Genomic DNA, 24,653 nt, shown 5'->3' with positions numbered 1-24,653 from the left:
GTCGTGGGAGGTCACTGGGGCTCGGGTCGCATCCCCGAGCCCCTCTCGGCCCTGTGGACAGGCAGCATTCTTGTTTGAGGCTGAGGTGATGCCACTACGGTGCCGGCGGCTGCTGGCCCTGGTCGGCGGACCCCCCTCGTCCCATCATGGGTCGAGGCTGGCGGGACCCTGCGTCCCTCCCCGGGCCCCTCGCTTTCCCTCCGCGCAGGTGGCTGACTCGTTAGAGGTCGAGTCGGCCTTGGCACCGCTAGGAGCCGCGGGCCCCTGTCGCCCCATCATGGGACGAGGCTTGCGGGGGACTTCTTGTTATTCCCCGGGTCCCTCTCGTTCCTCCACACAGGCAGCTGCCTCGTCGGAGGTCGAGTCGGCGCCATTCCGGCGCTGCCCTTTAGCCACTCCGGCTCCAGGCCAACCCAGGTCTCCTGCGCCGTGTGGAGTGTAGGCGGCCTGTCTGGCGTCTTCTTTGGCGCTGGGCGACGATGACGTCCTGCCTCAGGTTGTGGACTCTACAGCATCGGACAGGCATCGGGTCGTGGACTCGTCCTCGGACACCCCCTCTTCCCCGGAGGTTGGGTACCTGCTGTTGTCATCCTCGCCAGTAACGGGCCTCCGCCTCATGGCTTTTTCCCCAGACGTCATTTAAGGGCAGCTCCTCGCCGTTACCGCAACCATGGTTTTTGCCAGAGAAGCCTCAGGTCCCCCACTCCTCGGTCTGTCTTTCTCCTTTCCGGACCTGGCCTTTGCCCACTCCGATTAGCTTAGGGGACGGCCGCCTTAGTTTGCAGCCGTTGCCTTCGGAGGAGCTCCTTTCCCCCCCCGTGGGGCCCTATGGAGGCGGGTGCAGCTTTCGCTCGCACTGTTTCCACAGCTGAAGGTATTCTGCACATGGGTGATCCGTCTGTACATTTTTCAGCGGATCATCTTCTGAAAGTTTTCCACCAGGGCTCTGGTGGGATGGAGCTGCTGCTTCCGTTTGAGGGTTCGCTCCACACTTCCTTGATGGGGACTTAGGGCCCCCCGCCACGGGGATCCGGTGCCCCAACACCTTCTGCACTGGCACCTTCCAGCACCGCATGACCCGGTGTGTCTGTCCCTCCATCCCTCTGCCTCGTGTCTTCTTTTGTGGACAGCTTTTCCATCCCTACTGCCGCTGTTTATGCCCGCTGGCTGGATTCTTGGGGGCTCAATATGTTCACTTCAACCACTGGGGCCTTGCGGGCCCTTAACACTTTGTGTTTGTTGGCTAGGGCCACCTCTTGCGGAGTCGGCAGAGTCACTTGGATCTGCCGCTTCTCAGGGGGATGCTGGAGTTGATTTGCAGCACCATGCGTTGGATGGGCATGAGCTGCCGGCGTTTATTCTTTGCTCCACTCTGGACATCTCGGAGGTACTTGGTCGTGCCAAGGCTTCTTCGGTTGCCCTTCGCCGCCATGCTTGGCTTTGGGACAGTGTGTTTCCGGAAAATGTGAGGGAACGACTGGTGGATCTTCCCTCAATGGCACGCTTTTGTTCCATGCCCCGACAGACTCGGCCATCCAGAGGTTCTTGCCAGGGCTTCGACCTCTTCCTCCTTCTTCTCCTCCTCAGTGACCTGTGAGTTGATCTGGTCTTTGGGTGCTGTTCTTTTGTTGGGGCGGGTCGCCCCAGTTGTGTTATCTGTGTGGTCTCGAGTCCTTTTGTTGGGACTTTGGTTCTGTTGGCTGCTGGCCGGCCCCTCTTCATTGTGTGTTTTTGTTCTAGTTTACCTACACCAGGTTGGCCCTGAGATTCGGCCTTCTGGGTTTTTTCTCTTTGGCTGCTAACAAACCTTCCGCTAGGTTTTTTACCCGTGACTCTTTCTGTTGTCCTCTGCTGCGGAAGTTTCTTCCTAAGAGGGTTCCCATGTCTTGGAACTTAACATACCCTATGTGGGGTAGTGGTAGCTGTTATATAGCTTGTTCTATGCTGGGGAGTTTTGGTCGCCTTCGGGCCTCTGCTCTTCATGGCGTTTACGTACGTTGCTGGTGCAATTCCCTTATTGCTAGTTTGGAATGCATTGGTGGCGCCCCGGGGTGTCCTTCTCCGGGGTCGCTGCACGGTTGCCTGGTCTGCCTGCTATTTGCGGTCTGGCGTTGTGGCTCTGGTTCCACTTCTTTTGGGTTGTGTGTGCGGGCCTGTCTCTGAGGTGTGTCTGCGCCCTTCTTCACCTTCATGTTCGCTGTACTGGGGGCTGAGATGGATTTTGTGTTCCTCCCTCTTTCAGGCGCAGCCTGCCCGTGTTCCTAAGTGCGCTGGGCTACTCTTTCTTCTTCCAACTGCTTTATTGCTGCCGGCGCCGTTCTGTCTGGTCTCTTGACTTCCGGCTGTGATGGGCTTAGCTGCCCGCTTTACGAGGTGTGTTCCCGGTGGGGGGGGGGCTTTCCTTCTATGCCCTCGTCTCCTTGGAGCCTCTAGATTGATCTTCTTCCTCTTCCTTGCCTTGGCCTTGGATGGAGGTTCTGTTGCCTTGTGTGGGCGTGGTGTGCCTCGGCTCCCCTTGCCTTGCCCTTGTTTCCTCTGTTGAGTGTGAACCGGCTTCCTCTTCTTTCTTCTTCCCACACTCCCCTTGGGGTCGGAGGTGTTTGGCTTGTAGGGGTTCACTTTGCTTTGGGGGACGGGGCTCCTCGCCCTGTCCGTTGCACTAGTCCCCGATGGGACACACAGTTATGTCCAGGCTGGTGGGTTCCTCTCGTAGACACTCCTACCCCGTGGGTATGGCTAGGGTATCTATTCTATGTTAAGCAATCTGCGGCTAGTAGTCTCTATCAGATGTATGAGTTACTTACCTTCGGTAATGATGTATCTGGTAGAGACGATCCTAGCCGCAGATTCCTTCATGGCCCGCCCTTCCGCCCCGTTCTGCCAGGACCTTTGGCTTGGTCTTCTACACTCACCTCCTGGGGGGTGGCTTTGTCTTCTGTGAGTGCATCCCTTTGTTCTTTTTGACGGGATGATTCATCTTGTTTCTAGTTCCTTTCCTCCTCTTTGGGCCAGGAGCTATAGCTCAATGGTGAGTCTTGGATTCTGGTGGCAGAGGATCTCACAGGACTAGGATTCGTATCCTGCTAGTGCTGTTGAAGTATCCTAAGGTGGCACATTTTCAAACTCTGCTTTTCATTGGGGGATAGATTTAGAGGTGCTCCTGTGCCCCTCTGCTCTGGTTGCCACGGGATTTGGGCTTCTCTTTACTTTCTCGCTCCCCTCCTTCTTCCCTTTTTGTTGCTAGGGTTATGGCCCCTCTGCCTTCCTCTGGGTTGGGGTCCTCTGGCTGTTCTTGTGACCTTTGTTTGTTGGGGGTTGTCGCACTCTGGGCTGGGGTTGCCTTGGGGGTTTGTCATTCCTGCTTGTCTTGGAACTGGTTCCCCTTCATTGTTCTTGGTTAGGGTTGTAGTCCTGCTACATGTTGTCATGACGTGTTGCATGTGTTCCTTGTATCCAGGGGGAGGCTGTCTGCATACTGGAAGGGTGAATGCTCTGTTCTTTCCCTTTTTCCCTGCCTTTGGGTGCTGCAGTGTTGTCACTGCTCCTTATGGTGTTGTTCGTCACCATTTCCTTTTTCCAATTTTTCTGCTCTTTTGCACACTGTTTTGTCTGATGACTCCGCGTTGTGGCACGGAAAAGTTATCCGAAGAAAAACTGACATAGGCACGCCTAGGTGGGACTTATGTGACCTCGCTGACGTCACTTACGCGGACAATGATTGGGGGGAGTCGCGTGTTTCCATCCCCTGGCACGCAGGGATGCTGAGCAGAGAATTTCTGGATCCAATCTCACGCCTGAATATAATTCTACGTTAAGGAATCTGCGGCTAGAATCGTCTCTACCAGATACATCGTTACCGAAGGTAAGTAACTCGTACATTAAGATAAATAATGTAACGGTATCACGGGTGTGATGAAAGTAAAATACTAAAAGGGGGTACCTTATCAAAATTCTTGTGAAATACAATACGGACCACCTGTAAAAGCAGTAAAGATGGCTAAGTACAATGCTCAAGCCGAAACTTGACCCAAAGTCAAAATGAAGGGAAAACCGTAAACTGACCCGAATGCTGACGAAATGATCGAGACAACAATCCCCACACCTATGGACTAAAGAGAAACGGCTGCTGGAACCGCGTTAGACTCCCGATATAGAACGCCCGTGCACACTGAATTAGTCACATGGTAGAGACGCTGGTCTACGTAGACAGGGAACTATGGCGGCCATCTTATAAAGGTTTTTGCATACAAATAGAAATTCACTTTGCATGTAATTATGTATGTGTAAACAGTGGCGGCCGGCTCAGGTAAGCGTGGTGCGGCGGGGCAGGGCATGGCAGGGGGGAAGACGACAGAATAGGTATTATTTATTTATTTAACTATACCTATTCTGCCATCTGATGACTTCCCCCTCTCACCCTGCTCCACTGCACCACCCCATCGCGTTTACCTGTGCCGGCCGCCGCTGTGTGTAAAGTGTATTGGAATACATGCATTCACAGTGTTTATATATGTTATTGTATCAGAACAGTATGTACCTGATCACTCATCCACCGTCCTATCTTAGCAGGCCCCTCAGATTAGGCATGCAGAACTTCTCTTTCTTTCTCAGGTGGGATTGGTCCTCTACCTCACTCTCAGTTGTGGCACTAGCCCGAGGTTCCCATTGGAGGGCCTCAAAGGGGAGAGGGAACTTTGCTCATGCTCACCTCCCTCTCACTGCGCTGTCCTCTCCACCATGATGAGAGCCCTCCTGGTCTGGAGGTGCGAAGAACAGAATGCAAAGACAGTGTTGGGCACGGTGGGATCAACCGTCCCTGTTGCCATTGTTGCATTGTGCGTTCTAGGCCCCGGTGATCAGATTAATGAGCAGCATGGAAAGGGAGGTGGGACTTGAAGGTGGAGTCTTCTCCATCCAGGGTTTAGAGTTCTGGTGCCATCAGCTGTTGGGAGAATTTATGGTACCTGCATAGGGCCAATGAAACCTTTAGGAAATATAGGTGCTCACATAAAGTACAGACATTGGAAGGGTGCAATGACACAGCTGCTTCTGGGCCCAGCGATGATTGTCAGCATTACCTTGTTTTATTTTGTGATCAGTGATTCCTTTCTGAAGTGAGCAAAGGAAAACCAGGTCAGGGCTGCCACCTCCTACCCTTTCACTTCATTGGGATGTTCTCCATACTTCCCTCGCTATAAGGACAAACCACATAACAAATTGCCTGCCTGATGTGCATTTCATTCTCATATGAAATATACATGCATGTGGTTCATTCACATCGGGCCCTGAAGTGCTTAGATTTTCTACGGTCTGCAGGTATGAACCTCTTTGTCCTCACAGTAACCTTTAAGTGGAGAGCTCATATGAATACCTGTGCACTCACAGTAACCGTTAAGTGTAGAGCTCCACCTTCCTTTTAAGCTTGGTTCTGTGTGGACAGAGAGCTTCACATTGGCAGAATATAGTGCTGCTTCCTAAAGCCTCCAATTATTATTTTACTATTTCCACTCCAGTCAGTGCAACAGTAGAAATAGTGTTGAATTGTTAAATATATTTTTTTATTCCCCACTAAAGTCAGTACTACAATACAAGCAAATAACATTTCTACAAATACAAAAACTAATTTCAAAAACACAATAAAAATGTAAAAAAATATTTAAAATGTAATATATATTACATTTGAACAAATAAATAAAATTAGAAAATTTAAAATAAAAAACATTGCAAACAATATTAAAAAGGAAATTCAGTATTATTTCACATGTTAAAAAAGTCTCTTAAAAATCATTTATTAATACATTAAATTCATTTAATAAGTTTAGTTATTATTTCCTCCCACCATATACCCCTATATACCCCACAACACACACCTAAAAGAAAAAGAAATTGCTAACACAATTAATTATCAATTAAATAATTCATATTAATTAACAACCAATTAATAACAATTACATAACGTCCAACCCTGTACACCCATAAATCTCGGAACCCACTCCAAAAAAAAATAATAATAATAATACTTGCACAATTAACCTAATTAATGATCAATTAAATAAATAAATAATGTTAAGTAACAATTAAATAATAATTAATTACAATCAAATCAAATTGCTTTCCACCCTGTACCCCATAACGCCTACAACCCACATATACAAAATTACATTTAAAACATTATTTACATAATTAATTAACAATGAAATAATTAATATTAACAATTAGAAAGATTATTACACAATTATAATTAAATTACTTCCCCCCACCCTGTACCCCTATAACTCCACCACACGCTACAGTACCAAAAATAATAAAAATTGCTTCAATAACCTTGAATAACTAGTAAAACATTTTACCAATATATTTAAAAACATACTAGCTATTTAACCAAAAAATCTACATTGTATACATATAAAACAGAACAAAATAAATGACAAAAAATGACAAAAAATAAAAATCGATATTACTTACCTTAAAATCGATATTCTTGACAATTATATTCCTGCACTCGATATTTCCATTCCACAATATTTTTCACTCAATATTAATGTCAGTAGGTATTTTTTACAATATTCTGTCTCACCACCCTCACACACCGTTCATCAGAATGATGAAAAAGTGATCTGTGTGCAATTTAAAGATCACAGAGGCTGACTACGATGCACCTACAAAAGGGACCGCTCGCCATAGTTGCGGCGGTCCCACCATAGCAATTATGATGCGCCCGCCAGTGTGGCGGGCGCATCCTCTATATTTTACATTGCGGCGGGCGTTGCTGCAAGCAGCACCCTCCGCAATGTAAAATATACATGTTATGCTTTTACATGCACATCGTGACAGGCACCGCGCGGTGCCTGCCATATTGTACATGTAAAAGCAGGGGGGGACCATAGGTACCCCCCGTGTGCACCCCCCACCATCCTGGGGGCCCGCAACGGGCCCCCAACAGCAGGAACCACCAGCCTTTCCATGGCGGCAATGTAACCATGGAAAGGCTGCTCTGAGCCTGCATCGTAATATGGATGGCGGTGTCTTCCAGACACCACCACCATATTAAACCCCTTTTCCGCCGGTCAATGAGGCGACCAGCGAAAAAGCGGGGGACGGTATTTCCGCCCGCCGTGGACCACCCAGCCATCATAATGTGGCGGAGGGTCTTTATTGTCACGATGGCGGGGGGATCGCCCCCGGTCACCGCCGGCCCGGTGGGGGCAATCCGCCCGCCATCGTAATCGGCCCCACAGTGTCATTCATGGCCTGCACAACTGCCAATCCAGTTTCAGATCATACTGCAAAACAAAGACAGTTTTCTTACTAATTCTAGGCAATATTGATCATCTCACCATCACCAACACCCTGAAGTCTTGAATAGAATTCACTGTCAAAGTCCGTCACTGTTCTTCATTAGCTATCTAACTGACACCAGTTAAGTCACAGGTGCACCTCTGGGTCCCAGAAAATCATTATCAACTGCAGAACCCCCCTAGGTTCCATCTTGTTTCCCCATCATATTCAAGCTCTACCTGTTGCCCATTAGTTCTAGACTCACTGACAACAGAATTAAAAGTCACCAAACGTACAACTATATTTGATAGTGTTCTCTTCTCCACACATTCAGAGTCTCAAAACAACTTCATGCACCTCATCCAGACCTGGAAGTTGGGCACACATCAGATTCTGAACCCTACCTAAACCGAATTTCTGCACTTCACTAAGAACAAGTAAACACTCAACAACATAAACCTAGGTAGATTCGAGCCCCAACATTCACCCAATGCCAAGTCACTTGGATTCACCCTGGATACTGACCTCACACTAAGGAAACACATCTCCAAGAAAACCAGGATCACCTCGTACCATATTTCCCTGCTAAAGAAATTTTGGAACTTGTTCCATAAAGCGACTGCAGAAATGCTGTTAAAATTCTCACACTCTAACATTTGCATTCTGACAATACCCTGGTCCTCAGCCTCTTAGCCTCTAAACAGACCCCCTTAAAGGGCTTCCTGTACGACAGAGCACACCTCATTAGTGGTCTGAAGAAATGTGGTCCTTTAACCAGCACCCTGATTGATCTCAACAGGAAACCCTTGCCTGTCACCACCATCTTAAAATTCAGCTGCATCATTTACAAAGGCATCACAACTGCCCCCCCTGCCTCTCTGGCTTTCAGCACAGTCACAGGCAGGATTCCATCAGACTGGTGACAAAGAAGTGAAAAAAAGAAAAAAAGTAAGGCAACATGCCTTACATACCTATACACGCAAGATCTGGAATGATATTCTTAATTTCATCAGGACTGCCCACACCTGATCAAATTAAGGACAGAGCGGAATACACAGATCTTTAAATAACACTGTGCATATCATTCTGTCCTTCGATTTCATGTTGAAGGGAATCCAGCCTCCTTATGTCGCTCTCACAGATCACAGACGTCAAGAGCAGCAGGTTTAGTGTACCGGGTATTCTTTTGCAAGTCTAGCAGTGTTGTGAGGAACGCTGAGTGAGTGTCCAGCTTTGTGAGTCTTACCAGCATGTGGGAAGGATACAGGGGCATATTACCAAGCAATAGCGATAATTATCGCTATTGCTTGGTTAGAGACAAAATGTTACCGCTGAGCTGCGGCGATTTTTATCGCAGTTAAACCTTGGTATTACCAAGGTTTATCGCAAATGCGATAAAAAACGGCCGCAATGCATGAATATCGCTGAAAAGTCAGCGATACTCATGCATTGCCGAGCTAATGCTCTTAGCCATGTTATCCACCTCCCATTGGATAACATGGCTAAGAACTGCTCAGGGCAGGTGTTAGCTTTTGGAGATAGCGATGTTAGCGACTGTTTCCAGTCGCTAACATCTTGACACGCCCACTTTGCATGTCATTAGTGATAAATATCACTGACATGCAAAGTGGGGCCCAAGATGGTCGCTATCTCCTACTAGCTGTCGCTAACTGGTGTTAGCGACAGCTAGGTAATAGGGAGATAATTTTATCTCCGCTTTCTTGGCTTTTAAAGCCAAAAAAGCGGAGATAAACCCCCTTGATAATATGCCCTACAGTTTCTCTGACCAGCGAAGTAAAGGTTCCCAGGCCCTGACCTATCTACTTTTTTAGTAGTTCATGTTTGCCTTACTGGAAATAGGCACAAAATGCCATGTGTCTGAGCATTTTCAAAATGGCAAAAGCGTCTGTCCACACTAAACTTGGGCTCTAAGGGCAGGGTGAGTCTGGTAGTGTGATACAGAAAATGCCAATGTCTTCACAAATCTCACACTAACGTGCATTTTGGAGCAGTTACTGTGCCCACATCAGACCCAGATATATTAATCTGGTAGGACAACATCAGGGTGCTTAAGCAACCAGACAGTGGATACCCATGAAGTGTCTTGGCATCCTTTTCTCTCACTTTCAAGTGTGCCAAAGTGTACCATGTGGCACAACAGAAATGTCAAGCGGGATTTGACAGTGTGCATGCCCGCAGCCCCTACTCTGAAGATTCGGTGGAGTCAAGACGAGCCTTCATTCCAGACCAGTCTATTGTTTAGGCCAAGTACAGGCAGGAAGTAACTTGAGAGTTAATGCAAATCAACTTCCAGGAACATCAGGCAGGGATAAGAACAATTTTTAAAAGTTACTTTTCCTTCATGTTTAGTAAATATACGACTTCACCATTGAATTGGATTTTTGATAACTATTAAAAATAGTTATTTAATCATTTTTCAACCTGATCCATTCTTGAGATAGCAGTATTAGTAGTTTAATCTATATTCTCATTTTCTATATAGGACAGCTCGGCCTGCCACTGTGAAAATAGCTGTTAGGGCCTTGTCACTGTAAGGACTAGGAAACCTACATTTCTACATCTCCTCATTTTAAATACCATTCACTCCACCTTGTCTATACAAGGTTTACATACGGATGATTTACAAACACTTGGAAGGTAGATTTTTGCCTGTTAAAAGGGCTATTTTAACAGGTTGTTGCAGGTTTTATACTGCAACAGTCAGGCTTCCCTCGTAGGCCTGAAACCACATTTTCACTTGTGACACTAGGGGATGGAACAATAAGTGCTTCAGGTATAGGTGACATTTAGCTTTTCATGCCATGGATACAGTTTCTACACTATATACTATGGCCTTATAGGATAGCTAAGGGCCATATGTTTCAAGCTAATTAGCATTCGCAAAGGCCGAAATTCTGCGAATTTCGGCTTTTGCGAATGCTAATTTGATAAATGGTATGTATCAAACATGTTTGATGCAAAATAAGGAATAGCAAAATTTGCTATTCCTTATTTTGCGATTGCACTTAAGGAATCTCAAATTTTGCGATTCCTTAAATGCAATGTATCAAACAAAAATTATTCAAAAAATGCCATTAAGGATTTGCAAATTACCACCAACTTCTAGTTGGTGGTAAGTTGCGAATTCTTTTCAAAAAGCTTTTTTCCCAAAAACCAAAGGTGCCATATGACGCCCATACATGCCCTTAGGGCATGTATGTGCGCCATATGCCCCCAAATGTCTTTTTCAGGGGTGCAGCAGGTTGTTCTTGAGACACCCCTGCACCCTTGAAACAATTCCTAATTTGCGATTAGCAAATTGCTAATCGCAAACTGCCCCTTCATTCCTCTGGGCCTCCTGGCCCATAGAAATGAATGGATAATTTGCGATTAGCAATTTGCTAATCGCAAATTAGGAATGGTAAGGAATCGCTATTGAAAAGCGATTTTGTACATACATACCGTTTTGCGAATTCCAAATAGCGATTCCTTAAAATTCGCTATTTGGAATTCGCAAAACGGAACTATGATACATATGGCCCTAAATATCCAATCAAATATTAGCCAATTTCTACACATTTTAAGGGGTTAAAATACATATACATGGTACAGGAATGCACAGCCCCAGTGTACAGTGTCTAAAAGCCAGCAATAAAATCCAGCAAAACATGGGTGTGACTAAGCAAAAAGCGGCATATTCTTACAATTTCCTACAGTTATTAATTAGTAAAGACTGCTTGTGGTATGCAGACAACATGTCCTTAGGACCTACGAGATAGGGTGGTCTGCTAAGAATTGATTTGCCCACTTCCAGGGTTGTCCCCTGTTGCGCCGTGGTATGCTGCAAGTACTGAGAGGAAGGGGTCCCAGCGTAGATGTGAATAATAATAATAAACAATGTAAAAAAAGATCTATACAAACAATGAATGCAACCACATTGTTTTAATCACAATGGGAGTAGGTATATTGAATATAATATCACTTAATTACATATTCTAATCGGTTGTACAGTGCCCCAAGGGAGGGAGGATGTGATTGGGTGAGGATAGTGTGATACAGGGATAGTGTGATAAAACCAAATATCAATAATACATTGGTAAATGAATTTCTTTACACAAAGCAAAAGACCAACAGTTCAGTACATGAATCACCATATGTCATACTTCACAAAATGCATTAAATGTCAGAGTTATGGCGTGAAGTTGACGACCAAGAAGCTATTGTCGACCTTTCGACCCTCTGTAATTTGCAGGAATTATTACCCAAATGTGGTTTACGTTTCGCTCGTACCAAATTCACGAGTGTTAATTAATAACACCAGATCATTCCGTGATATCGGGCGCCGACTGAATCCGGCATAACGCTCCGCTCGCTCGTGTCTGAAATCTCCTTTCAGACACGAGCGAGCGGGACAACATGTCAACAATAAACTTTCATATCTGACTCTGCCATTGCCACAAGCCCCGGGTCAGATTCGACCTCCGTCGCTCGACTACAACGTCTTCATTGTTGCCTGTCCCGCACCCCGTCCTGATGAAGACCCCGCAGCAAGGGCACCACTAATTCCTGCAAATTACAGAGGGTCGAAACGTCGACAATAGCTTCTTGGTCGTCAACTTCGCGCCATAACTCTGACATTTAATGCATTTTGTGAAGTATGACATATGGTGATTCATGTATTGAACTGTTGGTCTTTTGCTTTGTGTAAAGAAATTCATTTACCAATGTATTATTGATATTTGGTTTTATCGTCACTATCCCTGTATCGCACTATCCTCACCCAATCACTTCCTCCCTCCCTTGGGGCACTGTACAACCGATTAGAATATGTAATTAAGTGATATTATATTCAATATACCTACTCCCATTGTGATTAAAACAATGTGGTTGCATTCATTGTTTGTATAGATCTTTTTTTACATTGTTTATTATTATTATTCACATCTACGCTGGGACCCCTTCCTCTCAGTACTTACAGAACCCAGGTCCCAGTGACTATGTTTTGGTAAAACCCCCCTATATATATACCGTGGTATGCTGCAAGGCGGTGCCCCCCCAAATAATTTTACAGCTTGTGTGCAGGTGGGGAGTGACCCAGTGAACATGAAGATAAGCATAAAGATGGGGAGCTGAGAGACTATGGGGCTGATTACGATGGTGTACGGACTTCAGTCCGTCCGCCATCGTTTCGTATTTGGGACCACCTTCCTACAGGTATGAACCACCTGCCTGGCAGTATGAACACAATGGCAGTCGCATTGCCTATGTTTTGCATTGTGGCGGGTGCTGCTGGCAGCAGCACCCACAGCAATGCAAAAACAGGACAATTTACATATTTCTGTACTACGTGGCAGGCACCTTGGCAGACGGTAAACCTGGATACGATGGCAGTGAGACCACCAATGACAGCCTGTCAGTGGCGGTCTCCCCGCCATCGTAAGCGGGCCCTATATGAGGGAGGTAAGGAAGGAATATAGAAGAGGATGTGTATATTTTATTTACTAAAGTAGTCTCCCATGCCTTGTTTCCAGCTACACTTATTTCAGTAGCCTGTTCCAGTTTCAAGTCAAAATCAAAAAGATGTGTTATGTGGAGTTGCAAAGTCCTGAAGCAGTCAGCTTAGACATCTTTTTCAAACCTGCCCAGATGCGCAAATAGCAAAGGGAGGAGCTTTTGAATCATCTTTACATGGTTCTCAAGCAGCACATATGCACTGGGAAATCTTTTGATGTGCCTCCCAAAGGAGGCTATCATATTACCCCACTACCACTCACTTGCAGTTGCGAAACATAGTTTCCTGAAGCCTAAAGTCCAATCAGTGTTTGCAAGAAGTCCAGTCAGCAGAAGCAAATCTACAGCATGAATCATGAGCTTCAGTCTTCTTGACAAAGTATGACATTCTAGGTTTGTGCCTAAATTCATGGGGTAGGTATTCACTTTCCCCCATATTTGATAGCTTACATTTTTTATATTGCAGCAACTGTTTAGCAATTTTATACTGTGTTTATGTACGAAAGTGGAAATTCCAGTGGTGTACATGCATCATAGCTTACCTAGGTTAAATATCGGAAAAACAGACTTTTTTACACTCCTTTTTACACTCAAGCCCTTGTTCCAAACTATTGTTGTTCAACAATTACTGCAACCTGCACTGTTTGCCTGCAAATAAAACCTCGAAAGTTTCATCAGTCCATATAGAAGACATTGGTAAGAATATATACAATTAGCACGCCATTCCCCATTTCAAAAGTTCCAAATCAGAAGGTTTTAGTGCTCCCAACAAATAGCACCCTCTGGCAATATGATAAACAGTAGGTGTGCTACAGGACTTAAAATGAGCTCCAACTAGCCATTCCAGAGCTAAACACTGTATTAGATCATGGGAATGTTAGGAGCTCCATTGAAGACAATAGAGTGCTCTGGGCTTCTAATGGCTGGTAAAATCCCAGAACTCCAACATTCTATTGTCTGTCATTCACAGGTGTTGCTGTGAACTAAGGCCTCATGGAGCCCGAGCTGATTCAAATCCCCTCAAGCTCACTGAGGTCTTTTGTTTTATTTGTTAGAACATTCTGCCCTCTAGTGGCAGAATGTTCCAAATAGCCTTATAGCCATCTGTAGCTGGGCTATACCGGCCATTAAAGGCCCGCTCTCTTGTTAAATCCCTCGCCTTCGGCTCGGGCCTTTAACGCTGGAGAGGGCCTCTAATGGCTGGTATATCCAGCTACAGGAGGCTAGTAGGCTATATTAGAACATTTGAATGCTAAGCACTCCATTTAAGAAAATGGAGTGGCTCCAGGCTTCCAATTGATGGAAAAAGTCCAGAGCTCCAACATTCCAATGTTTGTCTTTCACTGCAGCAGCAGTGAACAATGGCCTCATGGAGCCCAAGAGGTTTTCAATCCCCTCAGGCTTGTGAGGCTTTTCCTTTACTAATTAGAACATTCTGCCCTGTTGGGGCAGAATGTTCTAACAGCCTTATAGCCCTCCGTAGCATGACTATACCAGCCATTAAAATTAAAGGCCCGCTCCCATGTTAAAGGCCCTCGCCTTCGGCTCTTCCTTTAACACTGGAGCAGGCTTTTAATGGTCGGTCAGGCTACAGATTAGATGATTTCAGAGGTGTACGGTGTCTTGCGTAGACTGGGCATGTGTGAAATCCTACTGCAGCACTTCTCCCCAGAAGGATTAAACCCTGTAGATAGGCATCATCGTAATTGGTATTGGGGCAGAAAAGCAGGCACTGGGATCAGCACTTTGCAGTTGTGCATCAAAAGGGTTGCGGTGAGATAATGGTAAATGGCCTTAAAAAAAGGGGGGAAAGATTGTGTGTGTTTGGTGGGGAATTTGAAGCAAGAGAATAAAATGATTGAGGCAGTACTGTAAACAAAATCAGCAAAAAGCGACTGAACGCAATGAATGACATTAGGGAAATTAATTAGATTAGAGGAAAAATGAGGGGCTTGCTTCTCCAGCTTCAAATTGAACTTTTCCATAAATGAACAAATGTGAAGTGCCTGTCATTTTCACAATATATATCTATTTGAGGGGAATTAAAGGTTAAAACCTGAAATTAATAAGAATGAAAACAATTACTGAAATACATGCACCTAAAATAAAATGAAAGTAATTGTAACTTGGAACACGTAACCCAGCATCTTTATTCAGTCTTTCTTTTCAGACGGCATGGAAGGGCAGTGGTAGGCAAAAACACAAACATAATTTATCAACAAAATTAATTTACAGCCTACGAGAGTAATGATTTGTACTTCAAGTCTAGTAACATTCAAATGGTACACTGGAACTAATGTAAACAGATAATAAGGGTTTTATTTTAACTGTTATTGAGGCTCCATTGAATGTCAAAGCATGTTGTATTGTCTTTTCATTTAACACCTCTATAGTGGCACAGGCACAAGTGATTGACTGTTTTTTCAACAATATCAAAAGTTTGCTGATGGTTCACAAATCGTCATTATTCTTGAACTGCTATGGTGACTTCTTTTTGATATATGATGGTTTACACAACGCTTTGGCATGTGTGGAAGTGAATCATGTGTGCTGTCAACGTGATACATATATCCAATATCCTCTGCTGGGTCATAAAATATATGATCCTTTTCCACTGGAATGGTTCCGAGTCAAAACCCCACCCTACCTCAGTAAATGTAGTTCAAAAATAATCTTTGAGAGCCGTCTTTTAATCTACCCAGTCAGATAGTTAAGACAATATGCTATCATTTGTGTTCTGTTTTTAAGATAGGGTTTATGCTGTCAGTGGCAGGGCTGAACTGGGAACCAAAAGCAGCCTTGGCAAAACAGACCAGCTCTTATACGCAATGTAGCGAGTGCAGTGGTTGCACCCGACCTCTGTAGAATAGTTTCGAGGTGGGGGTAGTTCCCCATGAAATGTTCTAAAAAAAATTGAAATATGGTGCATTTTCTAACACGTTTTTCATCATCAATCCTTGTCCAGTCATTAAATGGATAAGGTTGCATGGTTTAATGGATGAATATTGGATAGCGAGAGGTAGGTGGGTGATTTAATTCAGGAATGGGTCTGGTTTTCTTCTTAGCCTTTAAAACATCACCCTCCCCAAATACTACTACCTCCAATCTTTTCGAAGCATGCATAGCCTGGATGTATTTAAAACACTGAAGTAATGCTGATGTAGCGGCTCAATGATTTAAACACAAAGAATTAGGCTTTGATTAAAAAATGGAAAAGAGAATGAGATCAAAATGTAATGGCTCAATTGCTCAAACAACTTTGTACCAATTCCGGCTTCTACTTGACCACATTCTGTGATTCTATGGAATTATTTTTCCACAAGGCCTCCTTTTGCTTTATCATCACATAGGAGCATTGTGAAATGTATAATTTTGGAGTGTGCGCTGCACAAAAGCAAGGGACTATAATATTCCTCTATCTATAGCAGAACTCTAGGCCACATATAGGGGACAAAAGTCAGCTTTCCTTTTGGTTTACTTCTAGCATTACTGTCTGGGAAGTATTGAGGTCAGGAATGTTGAAACAATTGGCAGTGATTAGACAATCTGTAAACGTTCCTCCCATCACCTTTTGTGTGTGTTGATGTAACACCTTAAGTGGACAAGAAAATGCATATATCTGCGCCCTTTGTTCACACTGCCACTGGAACGAAGCAGCTCCTGCCTGAAAAGACCCAACCAGGCCAAAACCAGTCGTAGTTTGCTTTTGTACTGCTTCAGAGAGGACCTGGCATGGCGGCTCAGGTTGGACTGCTGGAGCTGGAACAAGGCTAATTTGCATAAGGCTGGGTCTATTTTGAGATGGAATGGTAGGCAAAAGAATGGTAGGCAAAAGAATGAATGGTTGGAATGCCACCTTGAACAATTACCAGTGGTTAGATGAACTGCGAGCATTTCTCCCATCACCTTTTGTGTATCTGATGTACAAATAATAAACAAACAAAAAAGAAGCACTCAAAACACGATGATAAAATACAAATACTTAATAGATGTAACCAAGTCAAGTCCTGTTTAATCAATGTATTTTAGAAGGAGACATGATCAAATTCTAACATCAGATAAAACCGGGTGCATTGATTGTTTTTATGATTGTTTCAGTACCAACTGACCCTCCTGCAGGAATAACTACCAGAGTTCTCTCATCTTCTGAAGTACTTGTGTCTTGGCAACCAGTTTTCGGGCAGTCAGTTGAAGGTTATCAGGTTAGTTATTTTCTGCTTATGTAATTGCATTTACTTTGATTTACAATAAACAGGTTTAAAGATATACTCTGGAATTCGGAATTGGTGAAAACTTTGGATTGTGACCAATTCTGGGCTGAGAAATGTGGTGTTTATTACTTTGATTTTAAATATGCCAATATGGGACAGCTTTTATAACATTTGGGGTAGATTTAAAAAACTATAAAGTAAGATTATGAAATGTCTGTGAAATATCAGAATCTGTCATCACAGAAGCTTCAGAGAACACAGTAACGTTTGAAACATGCAGGACATTTCTAAAACGTATGCTAACATTTCAGAATAGTGTATGTTAAAATTTAGGAATGTACCAGACTTTGTGTAACACTCAATCTGTCTGGGATATTTCTGCTGGTTATTCAATTTTGCAACAGCCTTTACAAATTCTTTACATACTTCTGAAAATATGGAATCTTCGATTCGTATGTAATAGACGTATGTTCTCTGTTACACTTCATTTGGGGGCAAGGGATACAGCGCAAACAGAGGCTACTGAACCTCAACCATGGAAGTTAAGCTAATTTTCTACTGATGTTCCACGCCTCATCCTACTGTGGCTTGACAAACTGGGCCACGTTCAAACCCTCTAAACTTTAATATTTGGGTTGCAAGGACAAGAAGTTAGAGGCTTCTCAAAGAGGTAGAGTGGAGGTGCTCAAATTCAGAGATCAATAACAAACCAACAGGTTCAATAAAGTGAATGTCTAGCCCAGTTCTTGTCTTATTAAGAAATAAAGTACTTTAATCACACAGTTGTATTCTACAGTACACACACCAATAGACACATACTTAATTAGTGTCTCCGGGCGATATTTCATGTGGGTGATACGCCCACCCTGCTCCATCACTGTCCCCTCCCAGGGCTCTGCCCAGGTTATGGGTCCACCTTGCTCTAAGGATAATCGAGAGTGGTGTGAATTTTGGATATGGTGTTTTCTCAACCACCTGCAGCTCACAAGGTGCACTCATACTGCTTGAGGTAACCCATCCTAGTTAGAAGTGCCTCATGAGTTCTTTCAGCTGCAGCCTTGTGCTCTAAGGGGTTCTGCTGAATGCTTGATTATAGACACAAAGAACTAGAACATCTCTGTTACCCTCTGTTGGGACGGGTGTGCGTCGCATTAGGCAGATTGCTCGTCTAGCCATCATCTCGCAGGGGCTGTGTGTAGTCCCCGAATGTTGGTTGAGGGCCCAGTCATGGTGGCCTGGATGGTCTTGGTCCCAACAGCAACAGATGCAGTCCATAGCTCGGCAATCAGCAATTCTAAAGCAGTGCAGTCCTCACCAGACTATCTGTAGGTGAAGTCCCGTATAGAGGTTCCTTCTTAACCTGCAGTGGTAGCCCACTTCTGGGTCAACTGTTCCACAGGTGCAGTCCAGGCAGTAATTTGGCAGCTGTAGTCCCACTTGGGGCTTCAGCAAGTATGTTGTTGGAGCCTTACTCTGGGTTTCAGCAATTCCACAGTTATAGTCTCTATTGGGCCATCAGTGGCACACAATTGCAAAACAACTGGGTCTTCAACAATCACGTAATCATAGTATGGGAGTTCTCACCAAGAGCTGCAATGAGAGTTTGAGGGGGACCAAAGGCACCAGGGTCCTCCTGGATCATTCTCAGACAGTCACCCTTTTTCTTGGAATCCCACAGCCAACATGGACATGCTGGCCCTCACTCTTTCTTGGACAATCTCCCCTCCTGCGGGGCAAGGCAGATCCCTTCCCTCTCCTAACAGGCAAGCAGGTAAATAAGCACTACACGGCAGGCACACAGCACCTCCATCCGGAAATCCCACCTTCAGATGATGTCCCCTCACCTCTGGCAGACTAGCTCCCAGGCAGACACACGCCATGGTTACACAGCAGTCCACTGAGCATTCTATGGATCACATCCTTCATAGAGAACTTAGAAATGGAAAACGTAGGATGATTTGGATCCTGCATTTATGCATAACTACAAGATAGGGATGGTGATAGAATGTGTCACACTGTAAAACCGGTTAGAGCTTTCAAGTCCTCTCCCCAGGCTGTTCTCCAGATATAGCTTTTGAGTAGAGTGGCTTTCAAAAAAGAAGGCAGCTGTCTCTGTCCTGAAGTTCAACAAAAGAGAGGGGGGACCAAGGAGCCAATAAAGGTCCAGTGTCCATGCTCCTAAACCAAATCTGTTCACAAAAAGAGGACAAAGTTCCTATACCAGGGTGCAAAAGTCACCCACGTATCTGAGTGCAAATAGTCACCCATACATTAAAAACAGGGAAGAATGGGGAAAAGTAATCCTAGGTAAAAAATACCCTGATGGGAGAGGGAAAGACATACTACATCCTCTGCTGCCCTCACACACCCCGGAGGATGTCATGCTTCATCATCGGGCAATTTTGCTCCTCGTAGGGCTGGCGCTGCAATTCCCTACGGGTCCCCGAAGGGTCACTTTATCGGAGATCTTTTAGAGGATTAGCCGGATGTTGCATGCAGGTGTGTGGGGAAGGGTAAGGGAGGGTAAATCAATTACGTGCAAACATGATAGTGTGATAAAATCAAGGGTATGGAAGCAGCGACAAGATTGTCTAGGTAACCCTTGGCAGTTAAAAGTACTGCTTAAAAATGACTGACCCCACAAGGCCCACTATGCCTGGGTGTCACTAGTCAAGGTCAACATGTTTCGCGCCTCTATCGCCCGTAGGTCATTGGCGCTTCGTCAGGACCAAAAACAAAGTGAAGTGCACGTGAGTAAAATACATAAAAGTTAAAATGAGAACCCTCTTATCTCATCCAGGGCGGATCAGGAGACCTGTGTCCCCACTATGTGGTTGTAGCTGTTACATTGAAGCTGCTCCTGGATGATACCTAGAAAGAGAAAAAGCAAAGTAAGCCACATGTGAGCGTCAGTAACAACTTGATGCATCACAAAGTGTCACTTATGTGTACACAGCGCTTCAAATAGAAAGATTACGCGGGCACACAAGACTGGTCCACAGTAGATCGGGGGCTGCTAGTTCAAGGAGCCCTTAGGCTCAAAATAACGCATAAAATGGTGTTAACAGGCAACTAACCTTGGCTGTATAAGGTTGTTTAAACGTATAACAACTATAGGGCAGAAATCTGCCAATGTTGAAAATTGGTGAAAAGTACCAAACCGTGAGGTGGGTAGTTCACATCACAGTGCTTACCAAATATTAGTTAAAGCTCTCCTCTAGTGGTCAAGGGAATGGACGCCCGCGAAAAGTCGGGCTGTGGAAGCAATAGACACAAACCAGGTACATAAGCACAACGGAAAAAGTACCGGTGAAATAAGATGGAATTAATTGAAATGGCACTTACTAAGTAATGCGGGTGTAGCCTCTAGTACACCTACCCCTGTCCAAACGCTCGCCGAGAATGAATTAAAGGCGGCGAAATGCAGAGTTTAAATAAATGGATCGGGTGGGTAGTGGAAAAAAGAGAGAGGCGGTAACTCTTTACGGTGAAGCCTCACAAGGAAGTGTTAAAATGCGCATGTGCGAAACAACGCAGCAGCGGCGCATGCATATTAGCCGTGCACACTGCTCCCTCGCTTCTGCGCACTGGCTTCATAGTCAAGGAAAATAACAATGCCGGTAATGATTAAGAGTTCACACAAATCTACAAATTAATCCGGTTTAAGTTACTCCTCACTAGTTCAGGCCTTCCCGTCTGAGACAGGTCCTAGTATCATGATTGGACCACACCTCGAAAATTAACTTCAATCTATGTAGGAATTTCCCGTTTGTGACATGTCCTGATGTCGTGACTGGATCACCCCTTGAAAATTAACTTAAATCTATATGGATGTTTCCAAATTCACAACCATCAACATATAGTTGACGCTTAGGCCATAAAATGGGGACTAAGAGAATACAGCCAAATTGCCTAACACCAAGGACAGTATTGTAAATCCTCACGTATTTTAATGCAAAGAATTAATCCCCCGGGATTATCCGAGGTTACCAATTCAAGGCTTAACATAAAGTCAGCACCCAACGACCCCAAGGACCCGTCTCGTGTGCCCACTTGAAAAGGGAAGGAAATAGGGTAGGTCCCGCGGCCGTAAAGCCGTGCATAATCAATTCAACAAAAGAGAGGGGGGACCAAGGAGCCAATAAAGGTCCAGTGTCCATGCTCCTAAACCAAATCTGTTCACAAAAAGAGGACAAAGTTCCTATAGTTGCCTGTTAACACCATTTTATGCGTTATTTTGAGCCTAAGGGCTCCTTGAACTAGCAGCCCCCGATCTACTGTGGACCAGTCTTGTGTGCCTGCGTAATCTTTCTATTTGAAGCGCTGTGTACACATAAGTGACACTTTGTGATGCATCAAGTTGTTACTGACGCTCACATGTGGCTTACTTTGCTTTTTCTCTTTCTAGGTATCATCCAGGAGCAGCTTCAATGTAACAGCTACAACCACATAGTGGGGACACAGGTCTCCTGATCCGCCCTGGATGAGATAAGAGGGTTCTCATTTGAACTTTTATGTATTTTACTCACGTGCACTTCACTTTGTTTTTGGTCCTGACGAAGCGCCAATGACCTACGGGCGATAGAGGCGCGAAACATGTTGACCTTGACTAGTGACACCCAGGCATAGTGGGCCTTGTGGGGTCAGTCATTTTTAAGCAGTACTTTTAACTGCCAAGGGTTACCTAGACAATCTTGTCGCTGCTTCCATACCCTTGATTTTATCACACTATCATGTTTGCACGTAATTGATTTACCCTCCCTTACCCTTCCCCACACACCTGCATGCAACATCCGGCTAATCCTCTAAAAGATCTCCGATAAAGTGACCCTTCGGGGACCCGTAGGGAATTGCAGCGCCAGCCCTACGAGGAGCAAAATTGCCCGATGATGAAGCATGACATCCTCCGGGGTGTGTGAGGGCAGCAGAGGATGTAGTATGTCTTTCCCTCTCCCATCAGGGTATTTTTTACCTAGGATTACTTTTCCCCATTCTTCCCTGTTTTTAATGTATGGGTGACTATTTGCACTCAGATACGTGGGTGACTTTTGCACCCTGGTATAGGAACTTTGTCCTCTTTTTGTGAACAGATTCTGTCCTGAAGTTCCCACAAGAGAGGCACAAGGAGGTGTGAGGTTTCTGCACCTGACTGTCATCAGTGCAACTGGAAGAGTAATCAGGGCAAGACAGAAGGGGACGTCTCACCTAGAAACTTTGTGACCTAACATAACAGAGGGCCTCATTACAATTTCGGGCAGAAAGCCTCCTCCTGACAGTTGAAAACTCCTCGACTGTGTCGGAGCCCTTCTGACTGACTTGATCAGTTTAAATTCTGCCCGCCCGATTACGATGTTCTCGGTCGGAGCGTAAACAGCGCAGTCATTCCGATTCATTTCCGACCGACTCGCAAAGTATTTGTGTTATCGAAACTGCATCGTACACCCCTCTGGACAGTGTTTCCGCCCTCAGGATTACAATGTTGATTTCCAACAGCCTTTCACCGCCAGCCTGTCCAACACGGAAAGCCTGTCGGAAAGTGGCTTTGGGCACCACTGGTAGGGCCCCCAGGCCCATACGACCTACGGTGATGGCCGAGGGGGTACCTAAGGGACCCACTCTGTAAAATTCTGCACTGTGTGGGTGCCTGCTACAGGGTGCAGGGTTTTATACACACACTCCATTTCCCCATTAGAGCCTGTGTTACGTCCGGTTATCGGGCGTAACACGAGCTCCCAAAGAGAACAATGGGAATCCAACCGAACAGTGTTCGGACGCATCTTATTCCGGCTGTTGGAACGGCCGACCACATGTCGGTCAGTTCCGAGTCGTTGTCGGGCAGAGGCTTTCTGCCCGACATCGTAATGAGGCCCAGAGTCTCCATTCCGAGTCTTCACACCAACCATTACCTAAATGGCAGTACTCACGTGAACTAAACAGCATCTCCTTTCTCACCAGAAAGGCCTTTTAAATCAGCTAACAGAGTACTGTCCATGCTCCGCCAGTTTCAGTGTCTGCATCTCCTACTTTCCCCTGTCCAGCTGCACAAATGTAATCAACACAATTCCACTGTCTGAGAGCACAGCCCTCAACCTCAATTTTGTTCTAGGTAAAGGTATCCAAAAGGATCCCATGGCTTCTATAGTCTGGTTCATTCACATACCATGCACGTGCTACTTTGCCTACACACACATCAACATTTAACACACAACCTGAATGTGCCCCGGATAAAAAGGTCTGGTTACTGTTGATTGCATTAATTAAGGTATGGTGACACCATTGCACTATATTTTATAGCAGTCATCTTTCAAAATAGAGGGCACATGTGGTCTGCCCCTCCAGGTCACAGGACAGGACAAAGGCCTCTAAAATGGTACATTGACAAAATATTGACACTCAAAATATCCCCATACCAAAATATTGCGACCAAAATATTGATGACTAAAAAGTATCGACATACTACACTTATAATGGCAAGTACAAACACATCAGAAAAAAATATTGATGCCATTAATATCATTGTATTACATATCAATTTTTAAATACATATCAAATAAAATAATAATTATTAAATATATTAAATAGTAAGATTAATAAAAAAAATTAAAAAGCATTACGGGCTTAATACGATGGCAGTCGGAAAGCCTCCGATCGAATATCGGTGGTTTCAATTTGAACCAGCTTATAATTATGCGGCCGGTCAGAATTGAAACCGGCAGGTCATTCCAGCTGGCTTCTGATGGGCTCCACCAGAACGCCGGCCAGTCGGAACCGGCTTGTAATCCCTAAGGGCGTGCTTCTCCTCCTTTGGGATTACAATGCATGGTTTCTGGCATGGTTTCCTTTCGGCCTGTCCAACATGGAAACTATGTCAGACAGTTTGTTTCCAGCAGGGCCCCCTTGTGTTTGCGGCATCCGATTGGGGGCAGAGGGTGCACCTATGGTCCCCCCGTTGATGCCTGCATCCTGTGGCAGGCACCTGAAGGTGCCTGCCACAGGATGCAGGGATGAACAGTACCTCCCATTTCCCTATGGGAGTATGCATTACAGTCGGTTTGCGGACGTAATGCGTGCTTCCTTAGGGAAATGTAGGAATGCGACCAAACAGTGTTCGGTCGCATCGTGATTATGCAGTCCTAGGACCGAGACGGTGTCAGTTGTAAGCAATTCCACCTGACATCGTAATCAGCCCCTTACTATATATCTTAACAAATAAACTTAATTAAAAAAAGTTAAATGCACATATATAATAATTAATATATATTTACATATATCTACCTACAAAAAAGTTAATAAACTAATCATTTTAATTTATATTATAATTTAAAAATAATATATGAACAAATAGATATATGTATTTGTACATATACAATTAACATAAAATCATTAAAAAAACAAATCATTATAATTAAATTAAAAAATGAAACAACTTTAAATTCTTTAAATGATGCAAAAATTAAAATATTGATAATTAATAAAAATTCTAATTTTACTTAAACTAAAACTTAATAATATAAATTATAACAGCATAAAATAAATTATAAAATATAAAATGTAATACATATACTGTTCCCACTACAATTCATACTAAACTAAACAAACTATTAAAATAAATATATAAAAAATTTACTACTCCCACATCACTCAATGCAAAAA

General features: G+C 44.4%; 1 protein-coding gene across 1 annotated transcript in view; it reads left to right on the top strand.

Annotated features, from left to right (window-relative positions):
- CNTN1 (contactin 1) overlaps positions 1 to 24,653 on the top strand; it is a 664,003-nt gene that overhangs the window by 526,007 nt on the left and 113,343 nt on the right. Inside the window, exon 19 of the mRNA XM_078674301.1 lies at positions 16,888 to 16,991. Coding sequence (XP_078530427.1) covers positions 16,888 to 16,991 — 104 coding nt within the window. The remainder of the gene's footprint in view (positions 1 to 16,887; positions 16,992 to 24,653) is intronic.

The sequence above is a fragment of the Lissotriton helveticus genome, chromosome 1_1 (genome assembly GCF_964261635.1).
Source record: "Lissotriton helveticus chromosome 1_1, aLisHel1.1, whole genome shotgun sequence".
Lineage (NCBI taxonomy): Eukaryota > Metazoa > Chordata > Amphibia > Caudata > Salamandridae > Lissotriton > Lissotriton helveticus.
Note: the sequence above shows the minus strand (reverse complement) of the source record. Positions and strands in the feature narration are given on the sequence as shown.